Source organism: Carettochelys insculpta, chromosome 4, assembly GCF_033958435.1.
Source record: "Carettochelys insculpta isolate YL-2023 chromosome 4, ASM3395843v1, whole genome shotgun sequence".
Lineage (NCBI taxonomy): Eukaryota > Metazoa > Chordata > Testudines > Carettochelyidae > Carettochelys > Carettochelys insculpta.
Genome location: NC_134140.1, coordinates 117,700,731 through 117,714,458, shown reverse-complemented (window position 1 = coordinate 117,714,458; position 13,728 = coordinate 117,700,731). Strand labels below are relative to the sequence as shown.

The 13,728-nt window shown below is 41.5% G+C and overlaps 1 protein-coding gene across 1 annotated transcript in view; it reads right to left on the bottom strand.

Annotated features, from left to right (window-relative positions):
• HPGDS (hematopoietic prostaglandin D synthase) overlaps window positions 1-13,728 on the bottom strand; it is a 50,560-nt gene that overhangs the window by 13,696 nt on the left and 23,136 nt on the right. The window contains exons 4-5 of the mRNA XM_074993597.1: window positions 5,311-5,403; window positions 542-651 (exon numbers count right to left, since the gene is read on the bottom strand). Coding sequence (XP_074849698.1) covers window positions 542-651; window positions 5,311-5,403 — 203 coding nt within the window. The remainder of the gene's footprint in view (window positions 1-541; window positions 652-5,310; window positions 5,404-13,728) is intronic.

Here is a 13,728-nt window from a genome sequence, read left to right as displayed (position 1 = left end):
TATTGTGTTTAAAGTTAGCTGAGCCAGGTAATCCAATATGTGCTTAAGAAAACCAGTGCAAGTATAAGTAGTCAGAAATAAAGAATAAGATGGCATAGAGCTGTTATGCTTCTTGAGTTACAAATAAATTAGATTTTTTTAAATTTAACTACTGACTACTAGTTTGGATCAAAATACAACTCCTGAGTAGTCAGTGAAGGACTTTTTCTGATTCAGCCTGTCCTCCCCTGCTTAATAATGATAGTGTCTCAATAGTCGTCATTTGTATAGATAACACCCTCCATCCAAGTTAAGTCAGGTGCTGGTTGCATCCTCCTCCTTACAGTGAGGAAAAGGCGGTAAGCAGAAATCCTAGGCTGGTTGCTCAGTGACATGGAGGAAGAATTGCAGAGGAAACCTCACTATCTGCTGCTTAGCTTACTGAGTGGTATTTGAGCTCGGTGAGATACAGTGGGACATCAGGGACCAGTATGCAGATGTCAGTCCAGCTGAGACACTATGACAGGTATAAATCCTTGATTTAAATCAGTGACTACATTACTTTCACATCCTCATTCTCCTCTGTCCAGGGAAACATTGACATGAAGTCATCAATGGTGTCCACGATGGCATCAACCAGTGCTTGGTCCAGAGGAGTCTGACCAGCCAGACCTGTGGAATTCAAATTCAGACAGGGAGAGTAAGGAGACACCATGTACACAGATAAGCTATTCCTAACACTGAGGTGTTTGTGCTTATGCCAATGTGAACTCCAGCGCTGCAGCGCCACCTCAGATCCATTGTCCCATAACTGAACTCTTCATCTTCCCTCCTGCTGCCTCTGCTCCATCTTCACTCACTGACAAGTCTGTCCTTCCTATCTCCCAGCCCCAGGATCTGTGTGTAACCTTTGAGCCTTGCCTCTCCTCCTGTCAACCCTAAACCCTCACAAAGACAGGAGAAGTGTGAGCCAGTTCTGTATGACAGTCTTCAGGTATAGACAGCTTCAAAGACATCTGTTCTGCCCCCACTCAAACTCAATACCGGTGACTCACCAGAGCTACCTCTGCTGCCACTGTCACCATGCGCCTTTTCCACCAAGCACTGGGGCGCATGAGCAGAGTGGCAGACGGACACTCCTACTGCAAGTTCAGTTGGCCTAGGGAACTTGCCATGCTTGTGTCAGAGGATCTAGAAGTTCATCTGAAGACATTTGGAGGTGAAAGACAAAGAAGGCCAAATGACCTCTCCCGCTCTCCTTAAAAACTTCTCAGGTTGAGGGAAACCCTAGGGCTTTTGGAAAAAAAGGGGAGCTGTTGAAAGGGAAAGAGGAGGAGAGTGGGCTGGCCCAGATATCCGTGAGGTTTTGAGCTTTATGAACACTTTGCAGAGTTGGAATATTATTTGCATATGAAGGGGTTTGCCATTCACATTTTTAAGCAATAAGAAATAGCTAAACAGAGATTGTTAGTTGATGCTTAGGATGGAGTTATAGACACCATGTAAAATGTAATCAGCACAAATTTAGGGATCTTGTTACAGGTATAAAAGTTGTTTTAACATGACTCCTAGAGGCAGGGTCCCTTGAACTGTATTTACTGATTCTTGGGTCACTTGATTTCTTCCAGCCCCTTTACTGTTGTCTTCTTCACTTCAGAATTATTTAATATCATATGCCAAGCATGTCAGATATGCCTTTTAGCAGTATGGGTTTAGTGGCAGCTTTTTAAAGAAAATGAGCTATGATTTATGCTGTATTACACAGTGAGCTAAAATGCTTACCAGACTGGATGGATTATTTTATTTTTTCTGTCTACTTTGTAATAAATCATATACACACTGCGTAGAAACGACAGTCCTAATCTCTATTCCATTCTGCAATCATGCTTCTTCCCTTTTCCTGTTTGTATTAATCATTAAATTACTAGATTTTTCTTTTTTACTATAGCACATTTATTGTTTCTAATCTCTTGATACTTTTTTGGTATTTTATGGATTGTACTAGTGCATCTCGCAAAATGACCCAATTTTATCAAATAATAAGGAACGCTGCAGGAGATTAGGGTTTCTCAGAGAAGCACACATGGGTAAGGTTATTTTACTACATTTTAAAGACCTTATTGTACATTTCTTTCAGACTGGAAAATAGAACAGTAAATATAACAGGAAAATTACATATGTTTGCTCAGAATATGAAAGAGGCAACAGAAATGTACTACTTATTTCCAAGTTCTTTATTCATTTGCATAAATTCAGCACACACTGAGAATAGTCCCCTTCATCTATGCTAGTCTTGCAAATGGATTTAAATGATGGGTGAGGGATAACTCCTAAAACCCTGGCTCCTCTAGCTTGGATTATTATTGACATTACTCAAGAATCTTGTTTCACATTATCTAAGGAGCTACGTAATCTCTTCCACAGAACATAGAATTTTGAATTGGGCGTGATCTTACTAGGTAATCAAGCTTTATTACCAGAGCGGGATTGTTCCCGAAGGCTATTTTCTAAGTGCTCTGTCCAGTTTTGTTGAACTATTTCAGAAACAAGACTTTCCAGCCTTGAAAGACAGTTTGATGGTACCATGCACTTAGAGGTACCAAGTCTATCCTTCTTTACCCGCATCATGAGAGCCCCAGTGCCTAGTGTGATGAAATGTAGCCCACCGTATCTTAGAAAACCACAGTTACCTTCTCCCTATACGTGAAAAGTGTGGGCAAGGTTGTAGATTTTTCTTGCTGGTAAACTCAGATGGAAGCAGTGTACTAGTCTCTGAAGGAGACACAAGTTCAAGCAAATATGAAACTGGGTGTCATTTATAGGTTTTTTTTAAGCATGTACATTTATATGCAAATTTGGAGCTAGCTAGAGTGACTTAAAATGTGCATACCTCTTACCCAGAGTTTATGCAATAGGTATATTCTTGTCAAGCATATATTAATCTCTTTGTGGTATTTGCCTGTCCCTTAAACACTGTTGATCTTCCCTGCACAAGAATTCCTTTATTTATGCGGCGGTTGCATCCTGGGCAACATCCACGTAAATCAAATTTCATGTAAATTTGGTGGGGTGGGGGCGGGGGTTTGGGGAGATCCCTGGAATTCCCCCGGTTTGGGAGTGGGCAGCTGGAGCCTCTGCAGAGCTCTGCTGCTCCCTGGCTTCTCCACTGCTGTTCCAGTTTCCCGCTTCCCCTGGCTGGGAGAAGCGGCAGGGCAGCCAGCTCCAGCTGCTGGCTTTCCCCAGTTGGGGGAAGTGGGCAGGGGGCAGCCACATGGCCTGTGGCTTCTCCCAGCTGTATGCCCACCGGGCTCTCCCAGCTGGAGGAGCCAGGGCTGGAAGGGGGGCGGTTTCAATTTGCACTTAACTGACATTAATACAAGTTAAGCGCAAAATGAAATCATGCTTCTTGAGGGTTTACAGTATAGCTGTAATTTGTATATGGTATACAGCTTGATCTTGTTAGAGGAGGCTGTGACAACATTTAGTTAGGGTTATTTAGTTAGGGTTGATCCTGCTTTGGGCAGGGGGCTGGACTCAATGACATCCTGAGTTCCCTTCCAGCCCTAGGATTCTATGACTTACGAATATTGCTTTTGAAAAGCAGAGACAATACCAGCTGGTTGGGTGAAAGCTGCAGTTTCTCTGAACTCATTAACGAGTTTAGCAGGTGAGAAATTACAAATGTTATATTTTTTGATTGGTGTAAAGGAACGAAGATGGGAGGTCAGTATGGGATGTGTCTTCATTGCAAAGGCAGCAAGGGTTAGCAGAAAAGAGGGAACTTTTTCGTATTGTTGTAGTGCTTACTTGTCCTAGGCAGAATCAGAAAGTCCTTTGTGCTGGATAATATATAAACACACATGAAGGGAGAGTCCCTGACCTGAAGAGTAACAGAGAGGAAGCCGTGCTAGAGAGTTTATCAGCTTGATTTAGTCTACTCAAGTTTTCTCCAAACTGCAACATCTTATATGGAAGTCTTTGAGAAAATCACACACATATTTGCTACGTGCTGATTTCTAACTGGATTGGATTCTGATAGGTCTAAACTCTCATGGCTAAGTATGGAAGTGCTTGAGAATGTTAAAACTAGTCTGGATAAAACACTTAACCCTTAATTATAGCACAGCTAACATTCTGCTATAATACACTGAAGAGAACAAGCTGGCATGATCAGATAGGTGGACCATGTAATTGCACTTTGCTTAAATTCTGTGAAAGGCAGAAACCAATGCAAAAAGTCTCTCAGTATGTTTGTGTCTTTTTAGCCCTACCCACACTGTAGCTGAAATCTAGCTAGCATATCTTTGTGCTTCAGTCTGAGTTAATACTTGAGTTCTAGCGTAGTGCTCCTGCCTGGCAAAGCTTGGGATTTGTTCTGATACTTGTGTGGTAAAGATGTACACTTGGCAAGTTTAACAGCACATGTATCTTATCTGCATTGGTCAGGAAACTGCTGGAGCTGTGCCAGTAACACATTCTCTATTGTTAAAACCATTGGCTGTGTTAGCTCTGGGGCAGGTGCTTATCCTCTGTAGTATAAAAGAAAGCCTTTTTACATCTGGAGACCACATTTGCTTTGTTCCAATGGATGCTGCAAATTATTCTGTCCAGCACAAATTACTGTATGTGTGCCATAAGGGCCAAGATCTATGCTCTCCCTTTATCAGTGCACGTGGCATAGAAGAGTTGCCCAAATCTGGTCGTCTTAGGATGGGCACCTTTGGGTGCTGTTTACCTCCCATGAGCTTTGTAAATTTTTTATTATTTTTCTGGGTTTAGTTTGGTACTTTTTTATTTGTTTGGTAGCCATGGTAGCAATTTTCTTCTCTGCTTTCCCTCTAAGATCCAGACATGGGAATCCTCCAAGCCCAATCCAGAAGGAAGACATCCCTTCAGGCCCCCTACACAAAGTTCAGCTAAAACCACATTGTCCACACATAATTGACCGTGTTTGGAATAGATATAAGGAATTGCTCAAGCATAATGGCATCCCCCCTACCCCATCTCCACATAGCATTTCTGGGTGCAAAGGTACTTTAAACCAACATCTCAGCAATCAAACATAGGGTATGATGCAGCTACCCCACGTCAGGGTACCACAGCTCTTAAAAATTTCTGTGATCAGATTAAATGAGGCTGCAGCAGAAAAGGTTGACTGGAGGGAAATTTTGTTTTGTGAAAACCACTTGTTTCTATTGTTCTGTTCACCCTGACTTCTGTTCATTTCCATTTGTCAGACTGACTCTTTGCATTGTAATGGCTCGACATGCACTAGTAGGTATCCTTAAACATAGGACCAGTCAAAAGTATTAAGTAGCAGTATCACCTTACCTATTTCTTTGGCTAGGTATCTAGCTATGGCCAGGCTCTGATGAAGGATAACTCCATCCACTTCCAAAATGGGGAGTTTCCCAAATGGGATAGCTGTAACAAAAATCGCAAATGGAAAATGGGAGAACAATGTTAAACAAAACGGTGTAATAGTTTGCCTTCCTTCTGAGAATCTCAAACCACTTAACTTTTTCACAAGACCTCATAAGGTTCTGTTTCACATATGGATAAACAAAGATACAAGGTTAGATGATTTTTCCCAGAGTCACTCTCTGATGTAACTGTAGATCAGGGAATAAGATGTCAGTTTTGTGCTCTTCTGGCTGATCATGCTACCTCAATATCTGGAATTCTGCAGATGTGCTAGTGTACAAGGAGAATTTTCAGTTATAAAGTCTAGACTGACACTTTTGTTAGTAACATCCAAGGTCATATTACTGTTTCAGTGTCAGTCTAGACTAAACTCTAAGAAGTTCAAGGGCCAAGGGGAGTTGGGCTCACACAGATGGTTTTTTTAAATACTGTAATTATTTTTTTAAAAAAATGATGTTCACTGGCTCAGACATTTTTTTCTGTCCAAAAATACATTGCAGCAGAAATTACATCAACCATTTCAGCTGACAGTCCACCAGCAGAGAAACAAAGAATGAAGAAGGAGATATGTCATATTAAGAGTAAGCTGGCATTGAGACACAAATACTATGTCAAGTGCAGTGCATTATAAGCTGGCTTCAGTTCCAAAGGCAACTCCAGGAAAACCACAAAGTCTGAGAAACGGGGTGGGAGGGAAGTTTTAACTCCAACAACATTAGCTATTCTGAGAGAGGAGGGGTTAATCGTGGGCATCAACAGCACAACTCAAATTTAGATGAGACCAATATTTAAAAAGAGTTAAATATTACTAGTGCAGGAATGTAATGCACCTAGAAGTTTGGGTTCATCCTGTGTTATATCTAGGAGACTCTACTGGCTATGAAGCCTAGGAGAAGCAATTAAGGTGGGAGTGGGAAAGAACTAGCATGTAGATGGGTGGGTGTGAGAGGGAAGGAGGCTGCAGTGTAAGACAAGGCAATCCAGAGGAAGAGGGACCCCTGTCTTTTTGGAGCTGAGCAAAGGTGCTTTGGAGCGGAGATAGACCTTGCTCTCATAAGGAGAGAAGGGGGAGACCCTGACAGTGTGTACTCAAATACCGATCACTATGTTAGCCTTTATTGCACTGAGGTGAAGGTTTCCAATGTGTGAGGCACGGAAACAAATGTTTTGTGGACCAAGACTGGAGGAGATAGACATTTGTAGAGGTGGACCATGAGACTACCTCCAGAAATTATACGATGTAAATTAAAGTGGAAGGAACTTCTGCTTCTCAAGAGTAGCATGAGTCAATATTTAAAACAAAGCACTGGGCAGATATCGGGGCTCGGCCCCTTAAAGTGAGTATAAACATGATTGATGCTCATTTTGCAGTCCCTCTAGTCCGTCAGAACAATGTAAAGAGATCATAGTGTGAATGATGACAGGATGGAATGCTAAACTTATGCTTGATGGTACTTGGATACTTTATTTAAACAAACCCCCAGCCATACTGGGCACAGCACTAGAGACTCAGAGTGAACACATAAGCAAGCTTTGTGACCAGTCAGTATTTGGTACAGAAGAATATGACATGGTGTCAGGAGTAAAGTAGGAAGATATCAGAAGAAACAGAGCAATGAAAGTTACTGGATTCACCAACCTGCCCTTCAACACCCCAGAGAACTTCATCTTTGAAAAACCTTCAGTATGGATAGGCTGGAAACAAGATTTTGCTATGCAAACAAACTCCCCCCAAAAAACTGGGGCTATACAGTTGTCTTCTTTAATTTATGCTATGGGAAAGCAAACAGACCATATATTTAAATTATTTGACTTCACTGAAGACACCACTCAAAGATGAGTATGAATGGGATCTGGTTGTGTTTGATGCATTTTTTTTTACATCCCCAAGAAATGTTGTTTATGAAGAAGCATGTTTTCACCAGAGAATTAAAGAATTGAAAGGAAGTGTTGAATATTTTTAAGAAGTCTATAAACACTGGCTGAAAACTCTGATCTTGAGAATGCAAAACATTATCTGATTGGTTATCAGGTTAAGGGGGAAAAAATACTTTCACAGCAGCTCAAACTGAAAAGAGATTTAACCATAGTCACAACTATACAGATAGCAAATCAATTCGAATTAGTCAAACAACAAAACAAAGTGCAGGAATAAGTTGAAAAACATGAATCTGACATAGCAGCTGGGGTAGCCGGGGAGTTCCCACAGAAAGAACCTTAAGAGACGATGCTAAACTATCTTGTCCACGTAGGCCTGGCAAGATTCCAACCCCATTGTTACATAATGTGGAAACTGAGTTGAAGAGAATGTAGTGGCCTGTCATAATCAAGAAAATCTCTGCACTAACAGCTTATTGTTCCCCGATGGTGCTCACTATAAAGAAAAATACACATTTGTGTGGCTCTTATAGAACTTAATTGAGAGGGAAAAATACATCCTCCCAATACTGGCTGACTTCCTTCCCAGAAAGAAAGGAGCCTATGGTATTTTCTGCGATGGATGTTTCAGTCAGATTCTGGCAAATTACTTCAAAGTGCTATCAGTTGTTGTTTTCCTGGATGATATTCTGATATATGGCTCTTTGATGAAAAAACACAACTAAACTTCAACAAAGTCCTAAGCCTAATAAGTCAGTCTGGGCTGAAGCTAAACAAGGAAAATTACATTTTCTGCCTGCCTCAAATTGACAGACATGAAAGAAATATGGATTCAGTGCTCACTCTGAGAAAGTAAAACAATCAGATGATTGAATAAACCAACTAATGCATCAGAGCTGTGATGTGGACTGAGTATGATAAATTACATTGGTCATTACCTACAAGATGTTTCCACAGTAGCAAGACCACTGAGTGAATTGTTCAAGTCCAACACAACTTGGCTGTGGGCCAATCAAGAAATTTCCTTCAAAATAGTAAAAGAAATTATTTCTACAGCTTCAGTTCTCCAGTATGGTGATGTGGACAAATCTACACTGGTTAGCGCAGATGCATGCAGCTATATTCTAAGAGATGTATGGTTACACCAACATGGCTCTGAGGGGAAACTAGGTGCATTTTTTTCTCACATGCTTAGAGAAGCAGAAAAACAATATGCACAGACTGAAAAGGAGGGCCTGGCAAGTATACGGGCATGTGAGAGCTTTTACAGACATCTCCACAGACTGGATTTATTTACACTGGTAAGTAACAGACCATAGTCCACTAGTAATCTTAATCAATGGACAAACACTTGGGTCAAACACTACTGACGTACCTGAATCGATTGCTAAGGTTAATGTGATTTAATGAATTGCTAAAGAAGTTATTGAGAAAAATCTGGTAATAGCTGACACACTGTCATGGAACCAGCCCCACGCTCCACAGCTCTCAAGTTCAAAGATGACATAAATGTGTACATGGATGCTGCTCATGCAGTGGAAGATGAGACTTCTCCAGCTACAAGAAGCAACTTTAACAGACTCGGAACTTCAAAAAGTTCCAACTTAACATTAGGGACAGCTAGCAAAGTGTCCCAAGGACTATGAGGTAGTGACAAGAGATCATCTTGTAATGTCAGGCAATTAAGTGACTCGGACTCATATTTAAAGGTGATTGCATCATAAATCAATTATTAGGAGAAATCCTAAACCTTCTCTGTGATGGACAAAGTGCCATGAATGGGCCAACCAGTCAGCATGGGGGCACTGGGCATCAGCAAGGACATTAAGAACAAAGTATCTGCACGTGATCATTGCAGAACTAACAGACTAACATAGTAAAAGCATCTTTAATAGCAACACCTCTACTAGACAGACCTTGGAAGAGACAAGCTGCTTGTTGTGGACTGTTTTCACAGAAATAATGTACTTGAAAGTCTGTAACATTTTGCATTGCTAACAAGAAAGTAAAGTGCACTTTTGCTCACCTCAGAGTTCCAGGACAACTAATTCACTGCGGCAGAATTTAAGACACTCGAATGAAATATAATTTTGATCCCATTCCTAGCAGGCCACATTATCGACAAGTCAGTTGAAAGGCTGAGAGAACTGTACAGACAGACAAGGGAGTCCTATAGCAGTTCTTGCTATTCTGAGTTACAGATCAAAACCAGTAGTGACTACTGGATGTAATTCAGCATAAAACTACGGATGGGAAGACAACTCAGAACTAATGTTCCAACTTTGGAAAAGAACCTATTTCCAAAGGGGCCAGACTTTAAACGAGTAGCCAAACTGGTAAATAGGCTGGAAAAGCATGTGAACCCTTGCACAACAGACATCGCCTAGTTAAGGAATTGCCAGGTCTTGAGCCTGGTGACCATATTCATATCAAATTGGATAGTGAAAAAAGCTGGACAACTCCAGAAGAAAAAGAATTCAACACCCCAATCATATGTGATTTAAGACCAACAGTGGAGAGTTCAACAGAAGCCCTGGACATCTGCAGTTTGTCCTTCATAGACAACACTCAGCAGAGTGTCAATTCTACAGGTGTCAGATGCAGGACAAAAAAAACAAAGGACACTAAACTGACCACACTCAATCTTTACCACTAATGGACAGCCAGATGACCAAGTTGTTATGCATTCAGGTCATTAAAACAAACAATTCAGAGGCACACAACAGACTGATGCACACTGAACTTCAAAGACAGTGTGATAGTGTAAATATGATAAATGGTAGGAAAACAGAATTTAAAGGGAGAGCAGGAATGCTAAACTATATTGTAAGATACAGCCCCCAACTCAGACCACTGCAAAGAATTAATAAAGACCTACAAGCTATTCTTAATCAGGATGCTACACTCCAGAAGGCCCTGGGTGACATGCCTGTTCTCTCCTACAGACAACCTCCCAACCTCATGAGGATCCTCACTAACAGCCACAGTCTATACCCCAGGAACACCAGTCCTGGAACCTTTCCCTGCAACAAAGCCCACTGCCAGCTTTGTCCACATATCTTCTCTGGAAATACCATCACTGGACCTAACCAGGTTACTCACAGAAACACGGGCACTTTCTCATGCTCCTCTACTAACATCATATATGCCATCATGTGCCAACAATGCCCAGATGCTTTGTATATTGGACAGATTTCTAACTCCCTTAGACAAAGGGTCAACGGACACAAAACAGACATCAAAACACTCCAGATCCACAAACCAGTTAGTCAACATTTTAATGGAATGGGGCATTCTGTCAATGACCTCAAGGTATGTGTGTTACTGAAGAGACATTATCACATTGTTTTGGAAAGAGAAGTGGATGAGCTGACTTTTATATTCAAATTCAGCACATTAACACATGGTTTAAATCATGATGGGAACTTTCTGAGTCACTATAGGGGCTCGTCTGCATACTTGACTCAGTCTAATTCTTGACCTTCCCCCCCACCCCTCCACTCTCTGATTTGCTCACCTTGATTGTCTTTTTCTGATTTGTCCTCCTTGCTTACTGTTTTTGGTTCTCTGTGTCTTAAATATTGAGTCTGTTCTGGTCTGGCTATGGTCTGAAGAAGTGGGTCTGTCCCACGAAAGCTCACCTAATAAACTATTTTGCTAGTCTTTAAAGTGCTACTTGACTGCTTTTTGTTTTGATAGTGTATAGACTAGCACGGCTTACTCTCTGTTAGTATATTATAAGATGCAGTCACTAGGTGGCACTGTGTGTAAAAGACAAGGCCTGACACAGTAGATGACAAGCATTATGATGAATACATATGGTGTACATATGCACACTGTTTCTAGTCCATAGCTCGTATAGATGAACGCAACAGATAATCTTGCTGCTTATAAACAGATGAGGCACATTGAACTCCTGGAGTACTAGCGTCATTGACAGCTAGGGTGTCAGTTTTATTCCACCGAGGTCTGATCTACACTAGGGATTAAAGATGATCCCAGGTACACAGTTCTAGCCACACCATTTGTGTAGCGAGAATCGATGAATCAGGATCAACTTTCTTCCCTAATGTAGGCCAGGGATCTTTGGGCTCACACTGACATCCTTTATGCATCAGCCTGGAGTACCAGGGTGGACAGCTGAGCTCAGAGAGATTGATTTTGTCGTATCTTCACACACACGGCAAAATCGATCCCTAGATCGATCGCAGCATGCCCACGGCCGCCCCCCCAGTAAGTATAGACATACCCTGAGTTCCTCTCAGTTACTACCAACATTATACAGTAGGGTCCCCATATTCACAAACTTAAGGTTCGTGAATTCAATTATCCGCGAGCTGCTGCTTCTCTGGGGCAGGGTGTGCTGGCAGCCACAGCTTCCCTGGGGCCCCGGGCAGGAGTGCTAGCAGCTGCCATTTCCCAGGGCTCCAGGGCAGGGAGTCCCCGTAGGTGCTGTTTCCCTGGGGCCCTGGGGTAGAGAGCACCGGCAGCCACTGCCTCGCCAGGGCTCCAGGCCGGCGCCCTGGCAGCTGGCCTGCAGGCAGGGAGCACCAGCAGCTGCCATATTCATGAAATTCAACATTCTCTAGGATTCTCAGCAAGGAACCCTTGCGAATGTTGCGACCCTACTGTAGTCTTTTCTATATGATAAAATGACATCCATTTTCAAAACTGTTTTAGCTAGATTGGTGGACTTTCCTTGGGTGGACACTTTTACGTCAGTTTAAAGAGTACCATAAATGGATTTAATTTGATATTCTTTCCCTACTAATTTAAGCTGAATCAGTACACAACAAAATAACTATTTACACACCAGATTTGTACCAATTAAACAAAATCAGTTTTGAAATAGATATAATTAAAATGGTACAATGCCTAACTTGTCACCCCTGTTTAAATGTTTTTGGTGATTTTCTACATCTACTACTGCTTCGGTGCTATTATTATTCTTGTCGTTTCAATCATAACTCCTGCTTCCTCAGTGCTAACAGTAAAGCATTAATTAACATTTAACTCATGGCGCTGTTTGTAGCCATTAGATGAGGGAGTTTAGATGTCAAATCCATGTCTGCATGCTGCAGCTGGCAGCTGCACAGAACTTAAAGGGCTCCAGTATATAGTTTTGCTAGTCACACAGGAGTTTACATGTGATAGTACCATTGATGCTGCTTTTTTTTTTTCTTTTTTTGAGTGCAACATCCCAGGGTCCCAGGTCAAATTTTGCTGCTGCTGCCACTGATAGAAGAGGGCCAAGAGAAAATTAGACTTCCTTTGCCCTGGTGAGAAAGCATATGCTGTTCGTTGCTACTGACACAGTAATAGAATTTCTCTGCTAACAGGGTTTCCTATGTTTATTATCTAGAGAGCAGTAAGTTCCAGGCAGCAAGGTGTTACTGAATTTAGACTCATGGAGAAGGGCACATTCTTGCATATTGAACTGGAAGACCCCATGAATGTGAAACTGACAAAAATTCTTGGCCTTGTGTTGTACCCTAACTACCAGTTTGTTTAGAGCTATGTGATCTTCAGCTGACTCATCTACAAAGGATAATACTTGAAGATTTTTGATTCAGTGAGATAAACTGGGTAAAAAGCAGTACCAGCTGTTCAAACTTACAAGTGCATACTGGCAAAGCACGCTACTGTCAGTGAAACAAGGCCACTATTGTTTACTGCTGTTGTATCCTTAGTGACCATCACGAGACTGTATGATACATGAGGAAATGGTTACATTCAAAACCGCAACTGTGTTTGACCATCTTAATAGTTAAACAGCACCAGATCCATCAGTTAAAACAAAATGCCAATTGCGTTAAAGTACCACACAATACAGCAGAAGTGGGTTTTTGGTTTGTAATGTTTTTTAATCCTAAGAACATAAGTGTGGCCATGGTGGGTGAGACCAATGGTCCATCTTGTTCAGTATGTGAGACTCTTCAGAGAGTATGTTATCAAATGATTCCTCCCACGTTATCCAGCCAGAACTTCTGTTAGTTATGAAACCAGAATTGATTAATTAGGAAACTGAAACAAGGAAAGACTTGCTCTTCTGTTTCCTACACAAATACTTACAAAGGGTGGAGAGGCAAACAGTGTAATTCTATACAATTAGTTCAAAAGAAGGTGCCAATCAGATAATTTCTATTTGAAAACAAAACAGCAGCAGGATATTAAATTTTATTTTACACCCTTGACTTTCAATCTGTGGTCTGCAGACCACTGAGGGTATCCACAGATTCTGCCTAAGGGATCTGAAGAAAGGTTGTCATTACCACTGAACAGTGGTTTTCAACCTGTGATCTGTGGACCAGCCCCAGGGGAGGGGAGTGCCCAGACTTTAAGATATCCAGAGGACTGAACTTCCATCTGAAATTTTTAGGGGTCTGCAAATGAAGAGAAGGTTGCAAACCATTGTTCTTTGCTATAAATTGCAAATGAGTCAATCCC